At 34.9% G+C, this 19,268-nt stretch overlaps 1 protein-coding gene across 1 annotated transcript in view; it reads right to left on the bottom strand.

Moving 5' to 3' along the window:
- Nucleotides 1-5,002: 5,002 nt before the first annotated feature.
- The window catches only part of RP2 (RP2 activator of ARL3 GTPase), a 41,945-nt gene continuing 27,679 nt past the window's right edge, over nucleotides 5,003-19,268 (bottom strand). Inside the window, exons 4-5 of the mRNA XM_019943461.2 lie at nucleotides 6,590-6,675; nucleotides 5,003-5,216 (exon numbers count right to left, since the gene is read on the bottom strand). Of these exons, the coding sequence (XP_019799020.1) occupies nucleotides 5,133-5,216; nucleotides 6,590-6,675 (170 nt within the window). The 3' untranslated portion in view covers nucleotides 5,003-5,132. The remainder of the gene's footprint in view (nucleotides 5,217-6,589; nucleotides 6,676-19,268) is intronic.

Raw genomic sequence — 19,268 nt, forward strand, 5'->3', positions numbered from 1 at the left:
CTTGTTGTTGATCCATTCTATATATAAAAGCTTACATCTGCTAACACCAACCTCCCACTCCATCCCTCCCCCAACCCTCTCCCCTTGACAACCACAAGTCTGTTCTCTATGTCCGTGAGTCTGTTCTGTTTCACAGAGAGGTTCATTTCTGTCACATTTTGGATTCCACATATAAGTGATATCATATGGTATTTGTCTTTCTCTGTCTGACTTATTTCACCTTGCATAATGCCCTCCAGGTCCACCATGTTGCTGCAGCTGGCATTATTTCATTCTTTTTTATAGCTGAGTAGTATTCCATTGTATATATGTACCACATTTTCTTTATCCATCTGTCGATGGACATTTAGGTTGTTTCCACGTCTTGGCTATTGCAAATAGTGCTGCTATGAACATAGGGGTGCATATATCTTTTTGGATTAGAGTCTGAATAAAATATGACTTGCAACTTTTAGGCTGTACATTTTTCTTCAGTTGACAGGCTTATTCAACAAATCTGGAATGGGGCCTGATACTCTTTAACAAACTCTAGGTGATGCTGATGCTGACGGTCTACAGGGCACACTTTGAGTAGCAAGGGAGGAATGGCTAAAGAAATAGAATAAAGTGTTACAGGAAATCTATACAGAGGACTGTGTAAGCACCAAAGAGGGGCTGCACCTTTGTGAGAGTTAGAAAAGGCTTCGTAAAGAAGGAGGCTGATGAGCTGAGCCTTGTTCTCTGGGTGATCGCAGGGGAAAAGTCAAGAGGTCTACACCGTAGTTCAGTGATTATGGTTTGAGTTGGACAGGCCATCTAAATTTTCTGACCCTCAAATTTATCATCTGTAAAATGAGGGACTGAAAATGTCCATACACTTCACAGTCCTAAAACTAGATGGCTCTAATGAGATAATTTTTTTTTTTTCGCCACACCACATGGCATGCAGGATCTTAGTTCCTCGACCAGGGATCAAACCCGTGCCCCCTGCAGTGGAAGCAAGGAGTCTTAACCACTGGACAGCCAGGGAAGTCCTGGGATAAATTTAAAAATCACTTAATATATGCTCAGTTTAGAAGTTAGGGTGAAATAATATAAAAGGTTCTATTAATGAGCCTAACAAGCTGAACTACAATTGACAAATGAAAGTACATCAATCAATAAGAGAACAGCACTTAAGTCTTAACAGCCTCTTATATGTGTTTTCTCTTATTCAGTTGCCTATTTGTAGGTGGGTGTATGGCTTCACAACTGAACTACTTTAAAAGATCACCATACTACTTTGCTGAGCACAGTAATACTTAACGTCCATAAAGCACCATTTCAAGGCACTTTACAAACATCAGTTAATTGCTTGTCGCCACTTACAAGTTACTTTTCATTAGTCCAATTACTAGTGGACAGATTAAACTGAAATGGGGAAGGCAGACCCCAGAGGGAGGATCAGAGCCGAGAGAAGGATGCTGGGGGCTCCCTGCTACCTGTGAGCCTGCTCCCTCAACATCTATTTATAGGTAAGAACCTGCCCTGACCAGGAAAGCACCAAAACACTAGAAAAGGAAAAAAAACACTGCTTCTGAACATCTTGCTGGAGTTTGCCACTAAAAGCCAAAATGTCGCAAATGTCAAAGGAGAGAGATGAAGTAGTATAAAGGTTTACTGCCTCCCCAGCTGAGTAGGACCGATTGCCACCCTCTGCAAACACTCGACCAAAAAAGGAAACCAAGTCAATGGTGAATGCCTCCATTTTCACAAAAAAAGTTTTCATTACTAAAATTCAAATGAAATGCGGCTTTTTTTAGTGTTACACTTTTAAAGGATAAAATATTTTCTAGAATGGATTTTGAAGGAGTAATCATACCTTAATTACAGCATCTTCTCTTCCTATGTAAAACAGAGTTAAATATGACCCTTCTATTATTTATTTATTTATTTGGCCGCACCACACGGCATGCAGGATCTTAGTTCCCTGACCAGGGATCCAACCCGTGGCCCCTGCATTGGGAGCACGGACTCTTAACCACTGGATCACCAGGGAAGTCCCTAAATATGTCCCTTTTAAATGAGAAAAACACAGTGCTTTGTGACCACCTAGAGGGGTGGGATAGGGAGGGTGGGAGGGAGACGCAAGAGGGAGGAGATATGGGGATAGATGTATATGTATTGCTGATTCACTTTGTTATACAGCAGAAACTAACACACCATTGTAAAGCAATTATACTCCAATAAAGATGTTTAAAAAAGAAGATAAAATCATAACTCACACAAATATAAAATGAAAATAAAAATGAGAAAAAATTTAAACTCAGCACACCAAGAATTATCCAATAAGTAGGAAGTAATTTTTGCTACTATCTTGCACAGTTCTGTTTTTCCCCCCAAATGCTCTAAATATACATGTAGAAGCTTTATACATAGAAATAATGATAATAAATGTTATTTTTAAAACTAACCAATCTGCAGTTTCTCTGATTTATGGGCTGCGAGAGGGAGAAATTGGGTACAAAGGCTGATAAATTTGGTAGCAATTCAAAAATAAGGTCCATTTGTATAAACCTGAAAGTATATCACAAACAATTCACTATTTTCTTAAATATGGAAGAAAAAGATGCCTAATCTTAGTAAGTATTCAATCATAGCAAAACGTATCTTTTAACAAAGGGAGCATGATATTGGAAATTCCTTAGATTAAAACAGGTTTTCTACTTCCTTTGCATTTCTCCAGAGTGCTTTGTACACACAACATGGCATACCGTTCATTTATCATTAACATAAGACAGATTAGACCATTTATTTTACTTTTATCATTAAAAAATTTGTGTCATGATCATATTTTGGTACACGTATGAGTAAATATATGTTATAGAAGTGCTCTTCAAAAATTAGTGTTAATTCATTTTCATTTTAACAATATTTATTACAAATCACATTTTATAAACACTAGATAAATTACATACAAAAGCTAGATATAAATATACAGAAGCAAAAACAGCAGTACTATTAACACAAGAGAAATAAGCTAATATAATGTCTAAACATGTATATCTTAATAAACTTACTAAGTTTTCATTGCTAATTCTTTTTTCATGAATTCAAAAGCTATTCAGAAATGAAATGTAGAATACTCTAATTACAATCAAGGTTTAGAATGATAAAAACAACAACGTAGCACTACTTATTTTTAAAAAATCTTTTCAAACATTCAGAAGCAAAGAACTGTCCTGAAAGACAAATTAAACTTGGGTAAAAGCTCTTATCTAACTGAAGAGTATAAAATTTTAGGCTTTGGTTAATAGATACTAAATTTAGTGGAAAATTTTAAATTAACATCTCCCTTATATGTAATATTCCTGAGTTTTTGCTAAAATACCATAGGTAAAATAAAGAACTCAATTTACAGCGTTGTATAACATTGTATTATATTTTTGAAAAACAAAGTACTGTGATTTTTTAAACTGTGAATAATGGGATTTAATAATGTAATTATGATAAGAATATGTTTAATTTAGCTTACCTATGAGAAAAATTAATGTCCTCTGACTACTACTTGGCAAAGCTCATTTGTAAATTATGATAAAAATTATATTAAACCCATCACCGATTTTTATTTGTATCTTACGAATTCATTTTGATTTAAAGGATAGGTTATGTAGAATAGAATGCTCTTGTAGAAGACTGAAATGATACAATGCTAATACAAGGTGAGGCACAGGGTAGGTGGTCAATATTACTTATTAATTTAAAGTGAAAAGTCTTTTAATGTATTATTTCTGAATATCGACACACAATTCAATGCAATAGTTGTAAATGAATCTGAAAATATCCACAAAAATATTTTCAGTTTAAACACGAAAATACATTGTTAGTAACAATCATAAGAGGAATTTTTATAAGTGATTATTTTCAGCTTTAGTTTTATCAAAACATAGTTAAATTTAAGGTTCCTTTTAAAAATAGACCTATGAAAGCTAACTTCTGATTAGCTACTCTGTGTGGTGTAGATGGCAGGTTCAGTCCCTTCTCACAAGATCAGCCTATCAAGATCTTCTGATTACCTTACGTTACAACAAACCCCTTAAAACAGAGTTTCCCCTGGGCACTGAATCGATTTGCCTAAGGATTGGTCCAAGAATGTGGATTTTTAAACAAGTAGCTCTCCCCTGCCCCATGGTAAATTATTACGGTCAGGTTGATCTGGAAAATAATGTTTTAAAGCAACCAAAATAATTTTATCATACTTGAACATTGATTGATAGAAGTGGGATATCTAATTAAAATCAAATTTATCTAGCTTTTTAATAATCTGCATAGCTTATCACTATGCTTAAGTATTTCTTACCTAAATGTTGCAAGGCTTTGTTTTAATTCTAATAGCTCATAAGAGCTGATAAAACAGTGATCACCTTTTTGAACTGCTGGTGATTGGGCTTCTATAGTTTCAGTGTTGCATACACCTTTTCTTACCAGGAAGCAGAAGAGTCATCTAGCAGTTGTATTCAAAAACTAAACAATGTGGAATTTATTCAAATAATCATACTACTCACAAAGTAGTCTTTAAACAGCTATACCAACATCAGTTAGTAGAGTTACTTGCAAAACTGGTTATCAAATACCTATTAATTTAATAATCTTAATTTACGAAGTATTATGTCAACTCTGTATACAAAATTTCATTTGCCATATTATGCAATTAGGAAGCAAATATTTAACTGGATGTATATACATGAAAAAAAATGCACATAGGTTCATTCTAACCGATCTGCTAGTAACGAATCCTTCTAAATTAAAAAAGAAGCAATGGAATATATTCTCAAATATTATGGAGTACTGAGGAAAGTGTAAATTAGAGATTTGAAAGAACATTTAATTAGGACTAAAATCATGAACTGTTAGCCACTTCTATTTTCTAATAACAGTATCATATGCAGAGAAACAAAACCTACAAGCTCACTGAACTGGGTTAAATGTTTTTTAAGCTGATTAAAACTACTTAATTTAAAATGAACTCTTTTTGAAACTCAAGTAAATGATGCAGTATTCAAAAATTTATTTTAAAAATGACTTTAACAATTATAGCATCAGTAAAAAAAAAACCATTGCTAATACACAAAATGAAAAGGGCTTAAAATCAAGTCCTTGTTCCACATCGCACTTCATATTCCCATTTGTATATCAGCAAAGTTGTAGAAGCTGTCTACATCTCCAGATGCCGCATCCTTGCTTTCTGATACAAACATCTATGTTAAACATAAAAGAGACAAAAAATACATGCTAGTAATACCCAAATTCCAAAGCCCACATTCTTCACAGAACAGTCACAGGCTTGCTATTTAAAAGAAATTCAAGTACATCATTTATAATATTTGTGGATTTTCTGTAGAATTCATGCAATATAGTTTCAAAAGCTATGATGTAATTGAGCTTTTTTAAAAGCACTTAAGATATAATTAAGATCTTTGCTTTCATAATACTTAAGTTGTATTTTATTACACTTGGAATTTCAGTTTTTAAAGTATGTAACAGCCAATATTATGAAAGCTACGAATAAAGAGGTTTATTTAAAGAACTCTTAATTTCTTCTATTTTCTAAATAAGAATCTCAATAGGCTGAGAAGGAAAACTTGAGATTATCTTTTTCAAAGCTGCTAAAGATATATTACTAATTTTAAATTAACTATTTTCCAAACATCAACAAAGCAGTACTCAATAGAACCCTTCAAAAACAGCTTTTATAAATGTCAGCCAGAAATTAGAGGAGACCTGGGTTCTATTTAGCTTTATCATAAACTAGTTGTATGATGCTAACAATTTAATAAACCTCTCTGGGCTCAGTTTCCACATATGTAAAATCAGAAAGTTGGATTAGATAATCTTTAACTCATTCAGATCTAAAAACTCCAAATCATATAACCATTTTCTCTCTGTTTCCTTTTCTATTCAATCTGATTTGCCCTCTCCCTTAGTACTGTTGTGATGATAAAATGAGACAAAAGACAAAGTACTCTGAATTATGCAAATTCAAGGGACCATAAGCCAAATCAGACTATAAAATCAAAAATTTCCTCTCAGATATTTATCAAAAAAACCCAGTTATATATACTCATTTAGTCCTCTTATAATGTTTGGTTTTTAAGCTATATTAAGTTAAGTTTGAAATTTTCAGATACAGCAACCTCATCAACCATATCTAGAAAATACCTACATGTAGTGATTTCTAGATATAGCTCAAGTTCAAGTTTTGATCAAGTATTACTGAAGCAAATGAAAATGAACACTGGGCAATAGGATTGTCCATCTAAAGTATACAATCTTAGAGATATAACATTTTCAACATATCACTACTTTTAAAAAAGGAAGAACTTGAAGAGACATTTGGTGAGACATTTTACTTTAGAAACATGTATTACTGAAGGTTTTTAATAAGTAGATACTTACTTTGTAAATTTTTAAGCATTAAAATTTTAGTTTGGCAAGGAAAAACCAAAGCTTACTTCCCAATTATTTACCATAAATTCTAAAAATCATGATGTGCTGAAAATACTATTTAATTGTAAGGAAAAAGAAAGGAAAGGAAAGGTTTGAATGAAATACAGTCAATAAAATCTTGTACCTTGGTCCCACTGAATATCTCATTGACAATAAGTTGACATCCTTCTACAGCACCATCTCCATTGAACTCCAAGGCAATAACAGGACCTATAAGCAAACCCAAGAAGTGTTGTCTTAACATGAATATAAATCTATTCTCAAATTAATCTTTTTATTCTTCCCTGAAGAATCTTTAGCATCTTCTTTGGGGGTAAGAGAAAAGAAAGAAGGGAATAGACAGATGGGACGTGTCACTTCAGCTACTTCCTACTCTAATCATAAAACAAATTAACATAGAGTCTCATCACATGACAAGTAGCTTCAGTGCCATTATAGGACTAGTGTCACATTTTTAAGTGTTGTAAATAGTCTGGCTTTTCTGGTATTCATACTTCTATGAAAACCATAGAAAGTACAAAAAATAGTTGATAAAATGACAAATAAGATCAGAAGCTATTCAAATCATTTTGCTAGGCAGCCAGTCTTGCTTCCAACTCTCCTACTTACCAGCCAAGTTCTGGGCCACCTATAATGAAGCTAAGCCAAGTAGGAATTGAGGCCAGGCACCAAAAGTAATGACCATCTGAAAGTATTTTTCTTGAATGTGCCATAATACTACATGCTAGAACCAACAACCAAGTTTTATTTTTTAATTCTCTGAACAGAATATTTGTGCCTCCTTTCCCATACTTAATTTGATTACTTTTAAACCACCTGTACTTTAAATTCTGGTACAAAGATTCGTGATTCAGTTTGCCTTGGATTTAAATGTAGCATTGGAACTACCGGTGTCAAACTGTTGGCAAACATGGCTGTAAGTGAGCCAAACAAAACAAGCCTTTCAATTCAATTAAAATTTTTTCCACTATCATTATATTCCTAATAGATTTGTTTTTTATCTCCTTCAGTAATGGAGAAGTCCTGACCTCCAGGAAATTACAAATTTCTTTAAAAAGACATAAATCTAGAATCCTGCAGCCTGTGGAACAAAAGCCACATTCACAGAAAGATAGACAAGATGAAAATGCAGAGGGCTATGTACTAGATGAAGGAACAAGATAAAACCCCAGAAAAACAACTAAATGAAGTGGAGATAGGCAACCTTCCAGAAAAAGAATTCAGAATAATGATAATGAAGATGATACAGGACCTCGGAAAAAGAATGGAGGCAAAGATTGAGAAGATGCAAGAAATGTTTAACAAAGACCTAGAAGAATTAAAGAACAAACAAACCGAGATGAACAATACAATAACTGAAAATAAAACTACACTAGAAGGAATCAGTAGCAGAATAACTGAGGCAGAAGAACGGATAAGTGACCTGGAAGACAGAATGGTGGAATTCACTGCTGCAGAACATAATAAAGAAAAAAGAATGAAAAGAAATGAAAACAGCCTAAGAGACCTCTGGGACAACATTAAAAGCAACAACATTCACATTATAGGGGTCCCAGAAGGAGAAGAGAGAGAGAAAGGACCTGAGAAAATCTTTGAAGAGATTATAGTCGAAAACTTCCCTAGCATGGGAAAGGAAAAAGCCACCCAAGTCCAGGAAGCGCAGAGAGTCCCAGGCAGGATAAACCCAAGGAGAAACACGCCGAGACACATAGTAATCAAATTGGCAAAAATTAAAGAAAAAGAAAAACTATTGAAAGCAGCAAGGGAAAAATGACAAATAACATATAAGGGAACTCCCATAAGGTTAACAGCTGATTTCTCAGCAGAAACTCTACAAGCCAGAAGGAAGTGGCATGATATACTTACAGTGATGAAAGGGAAGAACCTACAACCAAGATTACTCTACCTAGCAAGGATCTCATTCAGATTTGATGGAGAAATCAAAAGCTTTACAAACAAGCAAAAGCTAAGAGAATTCAGCAATACCAAACCAGCTCTACAACGAATGCTAAAGGAACTTCTGTAAGTGGGAAACACAAGAGAAGAAAAGGACCTACAAAAACAAACCCAAAACAATTAAGAAAATGGTCATAGGAACATACATATCGATAATTACCTTAAACATGAATGGATTAAATGCTCCAACCAAAGACACAGGCTTGCTGAATGGATACAAAAACAAGACCCATATATATGCTGTCTACAAGAGATATACTTCAGACCTAGGGACACATACAGACTGAAAGTGAGGGGATGGAAAAAGATATTCCATGCAAATGGATATCAAAAGAAAGCTGGAGTAGCAATACTCATATCAGATAAAATAGACTTTAAAATAAAGAATGTTACAAGAGACAAGGAAGGACACTACATAATGATCAAGGGATTAATCCAAGAAGAAGATATAACAATTATAAATATATATGCACCCAACATGGGAGCACCTCAATACCTAAGGCAACTGCTAACAGCTGTAAAAGAGGAAATCAACAGGAACACAATAATAGTGGGGGACTCTAACACCTCACTTACACCAATGGACAGATCATCCAAACAGAAAATTAATAAGGAAACACAAGCTTTAAATGACACAATAGATCAGACAGATTTAATTGATATTTATAGGACATTCCATCCAAAAACAGCAGATCACACTTTATTCTCAGATGCACACGGAACATTCTCCAGGATAGAACACATCTTGCATCACAAATCAAGCCTCAGTAAATTTAAGAAAAGTGAAATCGTATCAAGCATCTTTTCTGACCACAATGCTATGAGATTAGAAATGAATTACAGGGAAAAAAAGTAAAAAACACAAACACATGGAGGCTAAACAATACGTTACTAAATAACCAAGAGATCACTGAAGAAACAAAAGAGGAAATCAAAAAATACCCAGAGACAAATGACAATGAAAACACGACGATACAAAACTTATGGGATGCAGCAAAAGCAGTTCTAAGAGGGAAGCTTATAGCAATACAAGCCTACCTCAAGAAACAAGAAAAATCTCAAATAAACAATACAACCTTACACCTAAAGGAACTAGAGAAAGAAGAACAAACAAAACCCAAAATTAGTAGAAGGAAAGAAATCATAAAGATCAGAGCAGAAATAAATGAAATAGAAACAAAGAAAATAATAGCAAAGATCAATAAAACTAAAAGCTGGTTCTCTGAGAAGATAAACAAAATTGATAAACCATTAGCCAGACTCATGTGAAAGAGAGGGAGAGGACTCAAATCAATAAAGTTACAAATGAAAATTAGGAAGTTACAATGGACACCACAGAAATACAAAGCATCCTAAGAGAATACTACAAGCAACTCTATGCCAATAAAATGGAGAACCTGGAAGAAATGGACACATTCTTAGAAAGGTATAACCTTCCAAGCCTGAACCAGGAAGAAATAGAAAATATGAACAGACCAATCACAAGTAATGAAATTGAAACTGGGATTAAAAATATTCCAACCAACAAAATTCCAGGACCAGATGGCTTCGCAGGTGAATTCTATCAAACGTTTAGGGAAGAGCTAACACCCATCCTTCTCAAACTCTTCCAAAAAACTGAGGAGGAAGGAACACTCCTAAACTCATTCTATGAGGCCACCATCACCCTGATACTAAAACCAGACCAAGATACTACAAAAGAAGAAAATTACAGACCAATATCACTGATGAATATACATGCAAAAATTCTCAACAAAATACTAGCAAACAGAATCCAACAACACATTAAAAGGATCATACACCATGATCAAGTGGGATTTATCCCAGGGATGCAAGGATTCTTCAATATACACAATATACGCAAATCAATGAATGTGATACACCATATTAACAAATTGAAGAATAAAAACCATATGATCATCTCAATAGATGCAGAAAAAGCTTTTGACAAAATTCAACACCCATTTATGATAAAAACTCTCCAGAAACTGGGCATAGAGGGAACCTACCTCAACATAATAAAGGCCATATATGACAAACCCACAGCAAACATCACTGTCAATGGTGAAAAAAATGAAAGCATTTCCTCTAAGATCAGGAACAAGACAAGGATGTCCACTCTTAGCACTATTATTCAACACAGTTTTGGAAGTCCTAGCCACAGCAATCAGAGAAGAAAAAGAAATAAAAGGAATACAAATTGGAAAAGAAGAAGTAAAACTGTCACTGTTTGCAGATGACATGATACTATACATAGAGAATCCTAAAGATGCCACCAGAAAACTACTAGAGCTAATCAATGAATCTGGTAAAGTAGCAGGATACAAAATTAATGCACAGAAATCTCTTGCATTCGTATATACTAATGATGAAAAATCTGAAAGAGAAATTAAGGAAACACTCCCATTTACCATTGCAACAAAAAGAATAAAATACCCAGGAATAAACCTACCTAGGGAGACAAAAGACCTGTATGCAGAAAACTATAAGACACTGATGAAAGAAATTAAAGATGATACCAACAGATGGAGAGATATACCATGTTCTTGGATTGGAAGAATCAATATTGTGAAAATGACTATACTACCCAAAGCAGTCTACAGATTCAAGGCAATCCGTATCAAATTACCAATGGCATTTTTTTCGGAACTAGAACAAAAAGTCTTAAAATTTGTATGGAGACACAAAAGAACCCGAATAGCCAAAGCAGTCTTGAGGGAAAAAAACGGAGCTGGAGGAATCACACTCCCTGACTTCAGACTATATTACAAAGCTACAGTAATCAACACAATATGGTACTGGCACAAAAACAGAAACATAGATCAATGGAACAAGATAGAAGGCCCAGAGATAAACCCACACACCTATGGTCAACTAATCTATGACAAAGGAGGCAAGGAAGTACGATGGAGAAAAGACAGTCTCTTCAGTAAGTGGTGCTGGGAAAACTGGACAGCTACATGTAAAAGAATGAAATTAGAACACTCTCTAACACCATATGCAAAAATAAACTCAAAATGGATTAGGGACCTAAATGTAAGACTGGACACTATAAAACTCTTAGAGGAAAACATAGGAAGAACACTCTTTGACATAAATCACAGCAAGATCTTTTTTGATCCACCTCCTAGAGTAATGGAAATAAAAACACAAATAAACAAATGGGACCTAATGAAACTTCAAAGCTTTTGCACAGCAAAGGAAACCATAAACAAGACGAAAAGACAACCCTCAGAATGGGAGAAAATATTTGCAAACGAATCAACGGACAAAGGATTAATCTCCAAAATATATAAACAGCTCATGCAGCTCAATATCAAAAAAACAAACAACCCAATCCAAAAATGGGCAGAAGACCTAAATAGACATTTCTCCAAAGAAGACATACAGATGGCCGAGAAGCACATGAAAAGCTGCTCAACATCACTAATTATTAGAGAAATGCAAAGCAAAACTACAATGAGGTATCACCTCACACCAGGTAGAATGGGCATCATCAGAAATTCTACAAACAACAAATGCTGGAGAGGGTGTGGAGAAAAGGGAACCCTCTTGCACTGTTGGTGGGAATGTAAGTTGATACACCCACTATGGAGAACAGTATGGAGGTTCCTTAAAAAACTAAAAATAGAATTACCATATGATCCAGCAGTCCCACTACTGGGCATATACCCAGAGAAAACCATAATTCAAAAAGACACATGCACCCCAATGTTCATTGCAGCACTATTTACAGTAGGCAGTAGGCAGGTCATGGAAGCAACCTAAATGCCTATCGAGAGACGAATGGATAAAGAAGATGTGGTACATATATACAATGGAATATTACTCAGTCATAAAAAGGAATGAAATCGAGTCATTTATTGAGATGTGGATGGATCTAGAGACTGTCATACAGAGTGAAGTAAGTCAGAAAGAGAAAAACAAATATCGTATATTAACGCATATATATGGAACCTAGAAAAATGGTACAGATGAACCAGTTTGCAGGGCAGAAATTGAGACACAGATGTGGAGAAGAAACATATGGACACCAAGGGGGGAAAGTGGCAGGGTGGTGGTGGTGGTGGTGTGATGAATTGGGCGATTGGGATTGACATGTATACACTGATCTGTATAAAACTGATGACTAATAAGAACCTGCTGTATAAAAAAATAAATAAAATAAAATTCAAAAGAAGACATAAATCTATTAAACAATATGGAACAAGAGAGAAAAATGAAGTATTAAGGAATGAAATACTAAGGTGAATGTAGTCATGTGCCACAGAACAAGGCACAAGAAGGAGAGAAAAGGCTTGTGATTTAATACAGACAACAAATATAGAAAAGGCAGGATATATACAGTCGACTGTACAATTAGATACAGAGAACGAGTTAAAGTATGAGTTTTGCAGTATCACAGTATATAGATCAAGATGGGTACTGAGTAAAGAAAAGAAGGTAACTGGGGAATATTTTCTCAGAAAAATGGATGATTCTATGTCTGGGGCAAGAAATGGGTAAGATCAACCTCGAATATCATGTTGAGCCAAAAAGCAATGAGGCTATCAAAGGCCAATAGGGTTTTATCAAAAGGATACAGGAGCCAGCTTGAAGAGGCTCCTAATGACCAAAGATGAGACATGGTGAGATCAGAAGGAATAATGCCTGCAAGTTATCGAAACATACTGAATATATAAAGTCATGAGCTCATAATGATATTCAGAAGAGACACAAACAAAATTCACTGGACACCACTATAGGTTGCTAGGGCACTGACTTTTTACTCTGAAAATCGATGCTTAATTATTTCTCCTTTATTTACTCTGCTTTTCTGATATGAAGCATATTTCAAGTTAGCCAAACAGCTCAGTGTACGAGAAGTTCTGTTAACATCTATTAATAAATGCAGAGGTAATGACACACTTTGAAAATGATCATTTTGAAACTCCTAATAAAATAACTGGATCAGGCAACAATCATCAATGGCTTTAGCATCCCATAGGGAAGACTGACAGGAAACTCTACAATAAAAAGACTGTCACCACCTGAGCCTAACAATATTGGCATCACTAGAAGTACAACAATCAAATATTATGTGCCTTCTCATTATAGGAAATAGTACCACCTGTGAAATATTTCCCCCAAAAGACTAAACCTGAGTGTAAACAAGGCTTTGATTTAACTTCTAATCTACAAGAACTATAGAGGAACAAATTAAACAAACCCATGCATACTACAGGACAACTGACCACATTTCTTTTACAAGACGAAGGCACGAAACAAACAGGGGAGGGGGAACACCTGTTTCTGGTTAAGAGCGATATAAGATACAAAACAACCGCATACAGTGAGTGAGTGGGCCAGTTTTAGATCTGGATCAAATTAACTGTAAAAATACATAAAGAATGTTTTTAGACAATTAGGGAAATTTGAACATGAACTAGTTAGTTGATGATATTAAGACATTGTTAATCATGTTAGACGTGATAATACACCCCACTTAAGAAAACATTTATGTAGCTGTCAAATTGTTATGGTATATAAAATATACCTTAATAAAACTGTTATTAGAAAGCATTCATTTTTAATTTCACTTTGTTTAAGACACATACTGAAATATTTAGGGATGAAATGACAAGACATATCAAAATTTGATTAAAATATTTTAGCAAAAAGGAGAATATATAGATTATTTTTTAAAGTATGGCAAAAGGTTGATAAAACTGGGGGATGGGTACACATGGGGTCATTGGAAGCTACTTCTGAGTAGAAACAGTACATTTGGAAATTTGCAAAAAAGAGTTTAGAAAGCATTTCAAACCAAATAAATATGAACTAAAAAGAAAAATCTGATAATGTAGGGTTTCCAGTTTTGTAGAGAGTAGAAAGTTTGAATTAAGGTAGAATGGAATATGCTTTTATTCAGGATCACTAAAAGAAATAAGTAGATATATCTTTTAAAGTCAGATATTTATTACTGAAAGTTCCTGTATTCTACAAAGACAATATAATCTAGAATTCAGAAATACAATTTTGGTAGAATTACCCAAGTATGTAACTTGGTTGCTATCCTTTGAATAGGATATGAAGAGCTTCCAATAAGTGACTTAATTTGCCAACAAAGAAACATCAACAAAAAAGGTGGACAAGTGCATCAGTTTTGATTAACATGTGTGGACCCTAAATTTTAAAAAAACTACACCACCAACAATGCGCTTTTTAAGCAGTTCTATTTGTCTCTCTATCTAATGATGAGGACTACAGTTACTTCAAAGTGCTTACTTCAAGTGACTATTTCAAACTGAATTATGAGGTCAACAAGATCACTGGTCATGTTTTTACTGTTTTAATGTGACTGTCTTATCAAATAGCTTGCAGTAGCCTTAAATCTAAATATTTGAACTGTCATGAAAAAATTGTGAGACTTCGAAGTAAACAAAAAAGATTTCTGGATATCCTATCTAATGAACTCTTCTGTGTTATTTAACATGACCTTGGAACAAGTCACTGTCACGTCTCAATTAGGTTACAGCAACAGCCTCCCAGCTGGTCTCTCTGTTTCTCCCTTAGAGTAACCAGAATGATAAAAGCTACATTTTAAAGGGACCATGGCATTCATATGCTCTAAAACCTCCAGTAATATGTCTATATTTTTCTTATTTTTAATTTTTCTAAAAATAACTGACAGTTTAAAGTAATAGTGTGAACAATGCATTAGGTGTTTATAGCATATGTAATAGTAAAATATATAATAGTGACACAAGGATGGGAAGGAAGATTTGAGAATATGATGTTATTAGGTCCTTATATACTACAGGTGATGTGGTATAATATTATTATAAGGTGGACTCAAATTATTTAAATATGTATACTGTAAAACCAAAGGTGACCATTAAATAAGATTTAGGAAAAGAGGTATAAATACTAAGTCACTAGGGGAGGTAAAATGGAATCATTAAAAAATACCCAATTAAACAGAAAAAGAGGTAACAAAAAACAAAGAACAAATGGAACAGAAAGCAGCTAGCAAGATGGTAGATATTGATCCAACGATATCAATCCCTTTCAATATGAATGGTGCAAACACACCAGTTAAACACAGACTTCCCTGGTGGTGCAGTGGTTAAGAATCTGCCTACCAATGCAGGGGGTACAGGTTCAAGCCCTGGTCCGGGAAGATCCCACGTGCCGCGGAGCAACTAAGCCCGTGCACCACAACTACTGAGCCTGCGCTCTAGAGCCCACAAGCCACAACTACTGAGCCTGCGAGCCACAACTACTGAAGTCCGCGTGCCTAGAGCCCATGCTCAGCAACAAGAGAAGCCACTGCAATGAGAAGCCCGTGTACCGCAACGAAGAGTAACGCTTGCTCACTGCAACTAGAGAAAGCTCGGGGGCAGCAACGAAGACCCAAGGCAGCCAAAAAAAAAAAAAAAGACAGAGACTGTCAAATTGGATTGAAAAGCAAGAACCAACTATATGCTGTCTACAAAAAATTCACTTTAGACACACAGACTTTGATAAGTTCAAAGAAAAGGGATAAAGTTTTATGATGAAACACTAACAACCAAACAAAAGGTGGAGTAGCTGTATTTCAGACAAAGCAGATTTTAGAACAAGGAAGATTATCAGAGACAAAGAGGGACATTACATAATAATAAAGGATTCTTCAAGAGGACATAATCCTAGATGTGTATGCACCTAACGACAGAGTTTCAAAATTCACAAGGCAAAATCTGATAGAGTCTGAAAAAAGAAATAGACGAATCTACAATTACAGTTGAAGACTTTGACACTCCTCTAATTCATAGAGCAAGTAGGCAGAAAATCAGTAAGGATATAGATGACCTAAATAACGCTATCAACCAAACCGACTTAGTGGACATTTATAGAACATTTCAGCAAAGAAAAGCAGATTATATATTCTTCTCACCTGCACATAGATTATTCACCAAGATAGACTATATTCTGTTCCAGAAAACAAGCCTTAACTTATTAAATAAAATACAAATCATACAATGTGTGTTTTCAGACCATAACAGCATTAATCTAGAAATCAGTAATAGAAACACATCTGGACAATCTCCCAAATGTTTGGAAATTAAACATTATACTTCTAAATTATCCATGGATCAAGTGAAAAGTCTCAAGGGAAACTACTACATCAGGGGTCAGCACACTTTTTCTGTAAAGGGCCAGATGGGAAATATTTTAGGCTTAGTGAGCCATACAATGTCTGTCACAACTAATCATCTCTGCTGTTACAGTGCAATAGCAGCAAAACATAATAAATAAAAGAATGAGTGTGGCTATGCTCTGATAAAACTTCATTTAAAAAACGTACAGTAGGCCATACTTTGCCAAACCCTGAATTAAATGAAAATACATCATATCAAAATTGGCAGAATGCAGCTAAAGCAGCATTTAAAGGAAAATTTCTAACACAAAATACATATACAGTCAATCCTCATTATTTGTGGATTCCTTATTTGCTAATTGCTTACTTGGTAAAATTTATTTTACCAAATAGGTAAAATATTTTACTGAAAATCAATACTTGTCTTTTCATGGTCATTCATGGACACACACAAAGTGGCAAAAAATATGAGCTGCCTGACATGCATGTTTCCAGGTAAATTTGAACAAAGTGATGCTCTGCTTTCTTGTTTCAGCATTCATTCTGTAAACAAGTGGCCTTTTCACAGTCCATCTAGTGCCACATTTTTATACTTTTTGTTGGTAATATCAGTGTTTAAAATGGCCTTCAAATGTAGTGCTCAAGTACAGTCTAATGTTCCCAAGCTTAGGAAACCTGTGATGTGCCTTACAAAGAAAATGTCTGTTAGATAAGCTTCATTCAGGCACAAGTTACAGTGCTGCTGGCTGTGCGTTCAATGTTAATGAATCAAAAACATATCTAAATGAGGTGTCTTTAAACAAAAGCACACATACAACAAGGTTATACTGATTGGTTGAAAGAAATGTTGTGACCAGAGACTTGCAGGAACCTAGCCCTGCATTTCTCCTAGGAGTAGCAATTCAGTACTCACTGATTCAGTGTTCACAGCAACTTTATAGAACAGACCTACTGTGAATAACGAGTATCACTCTATTAGAAAAGAAGAAATCAGTAACCCAAACTTAAACCTTAAGAAACTAGAGAAAGAAGAGCAAATTAAACCCAAAGCAAATGAAAGGAAGCAAATAAATATTAGAGCAGAAACCAATGAAACTGAAAAGAGAAAAACAATAGAGAAAATCAATAAAACAAAAAGCTGCTTCTTTGAAATTATCAATAAAGTGATAAACCTCTATTGAGGCTAATCGGAGAGGGAGAGGCCTCAAATCACCAACAGGAGTATAAGAAGGACATCACTACTGATCCTACATACATTAATAATAAGGAAATACTATAAACTCTACACCTATAAATTTGATAACTCAGATGAAATGAAACAATTCCCTGAAAGACAAAAACTATCAAAATTCACCCAAGAAGACAAATATATCTTAAAGAGCTCTCTATGTAATAAATAAATAAAATGTATGGCTAAAAATCTTTCCCCCAAGTCTTCAGGCCCAGATGGGTTTCACTGGCAAATTCTACCAGACGTTTAAGGAAGAAATGATACTAATTCTCTATAATCTCTCCAAGATCACAGAAGAAGAAGGATACTTCTCAACTCATTTTATGAGGCCAGCATTACACTAATATCAAAGCCAGAGAAAGATACTACAAGAAAAGAAAACCACAAACCAATATGCTTCATGGACAAAGATGCAAAAATCTACAATAGAATATTAGCAAATTGAATCCAGCAATATATTAAAGGGATAAAACATCGTGATCAACGGGGTGCATCTCAGGAATACAAGGTTGGTTCAACATTCAAAATTAACAAAAGTCACTTACCAGATTAAATGACTCAATAATAAAAAAACACGACCATCTCAATAAATACAGAAAAAGCATTCAACAAAATTCAACATCATGTGTGATAAAAAATCAACAGGGACTTCCCTGGTGGTCCAGTAGTTAAGAATCCACCTTTCAATGCAAGTGATGCGGGTTCAACCCCTGGTCGGGGAACTAAGATCCCACATGCTGCAGGGCAACTGAGCCTGAGCGCCACAACTACTGAGCCTGCGTGCCAAAACTAGAGAGCCTGCATGCCGCAACTACTGAGCCTGCATGCTCTGAAGCCCACACACCACAACTAGAGAGAAGCCCATGTGCTGCAATGAAGAGCCCATGCATCGCAATGAAAAGATCCCACTTGCTGCAGCTAAGAACTGACACAGCCAAGAAAACCCCCCAAAACAAAAAAAGCCCTCAACAAATCATGAATAGAATGAAACTCCCTCAGTCTAATAAAAGGTATGTATGAAAAATCTACAACTACCATCATTCTTAATGGTGAGACTGAACACTTTCACCCTGAGATCAGAAACAGGGCAAGGATGTCCTCTTCTCACTATTCTACATAGCATAATAGTGGAAGTCCTAGCCAACATAATAATGCAAGAAAAAGAAATAAAATGCATGTCAAAGAGACAGAGGAACTAACCTAAAAGAGCTCCCAAAGGCTAAACTGGAACAATTTGATAGTATTGGACTATAACCCAAAGAATAAAATACATATCTATGAGTCCCTACTGATAGACATAAATGACTGAATAAATAAATGGGAGAGAAGGGACAAAGCTTTCTTACAGAATTCCAAATAATGTATGTAGATACTCCCCTCTCTAGGAGGTGGAGCTTAATTCCCTCTCCTTGAGTGTAGACTGGTCTTAGTGACTCAACTTCCAAAGACCATAGAAAGAACTTCCAAAGAGTATAGAAAGGGGAAAAAAGGAAA

The sequence above is a fragment of the Tursiops truncatus genome, chromosome X (assembly GCF_011762595.2).
Source record: "Tursiops truncatus isolate mTurTru1 chromosome X, mTurTru1.mat.Y, whole genome shotgun sequence".
Classification (NCBI taxonomy): domain Eukaryota; kingdom Metazoa; phylum Chordata; class Mammalia; order Artiodactyla; family Delphinidae; genus Tursiops; species Tursiops truncatus.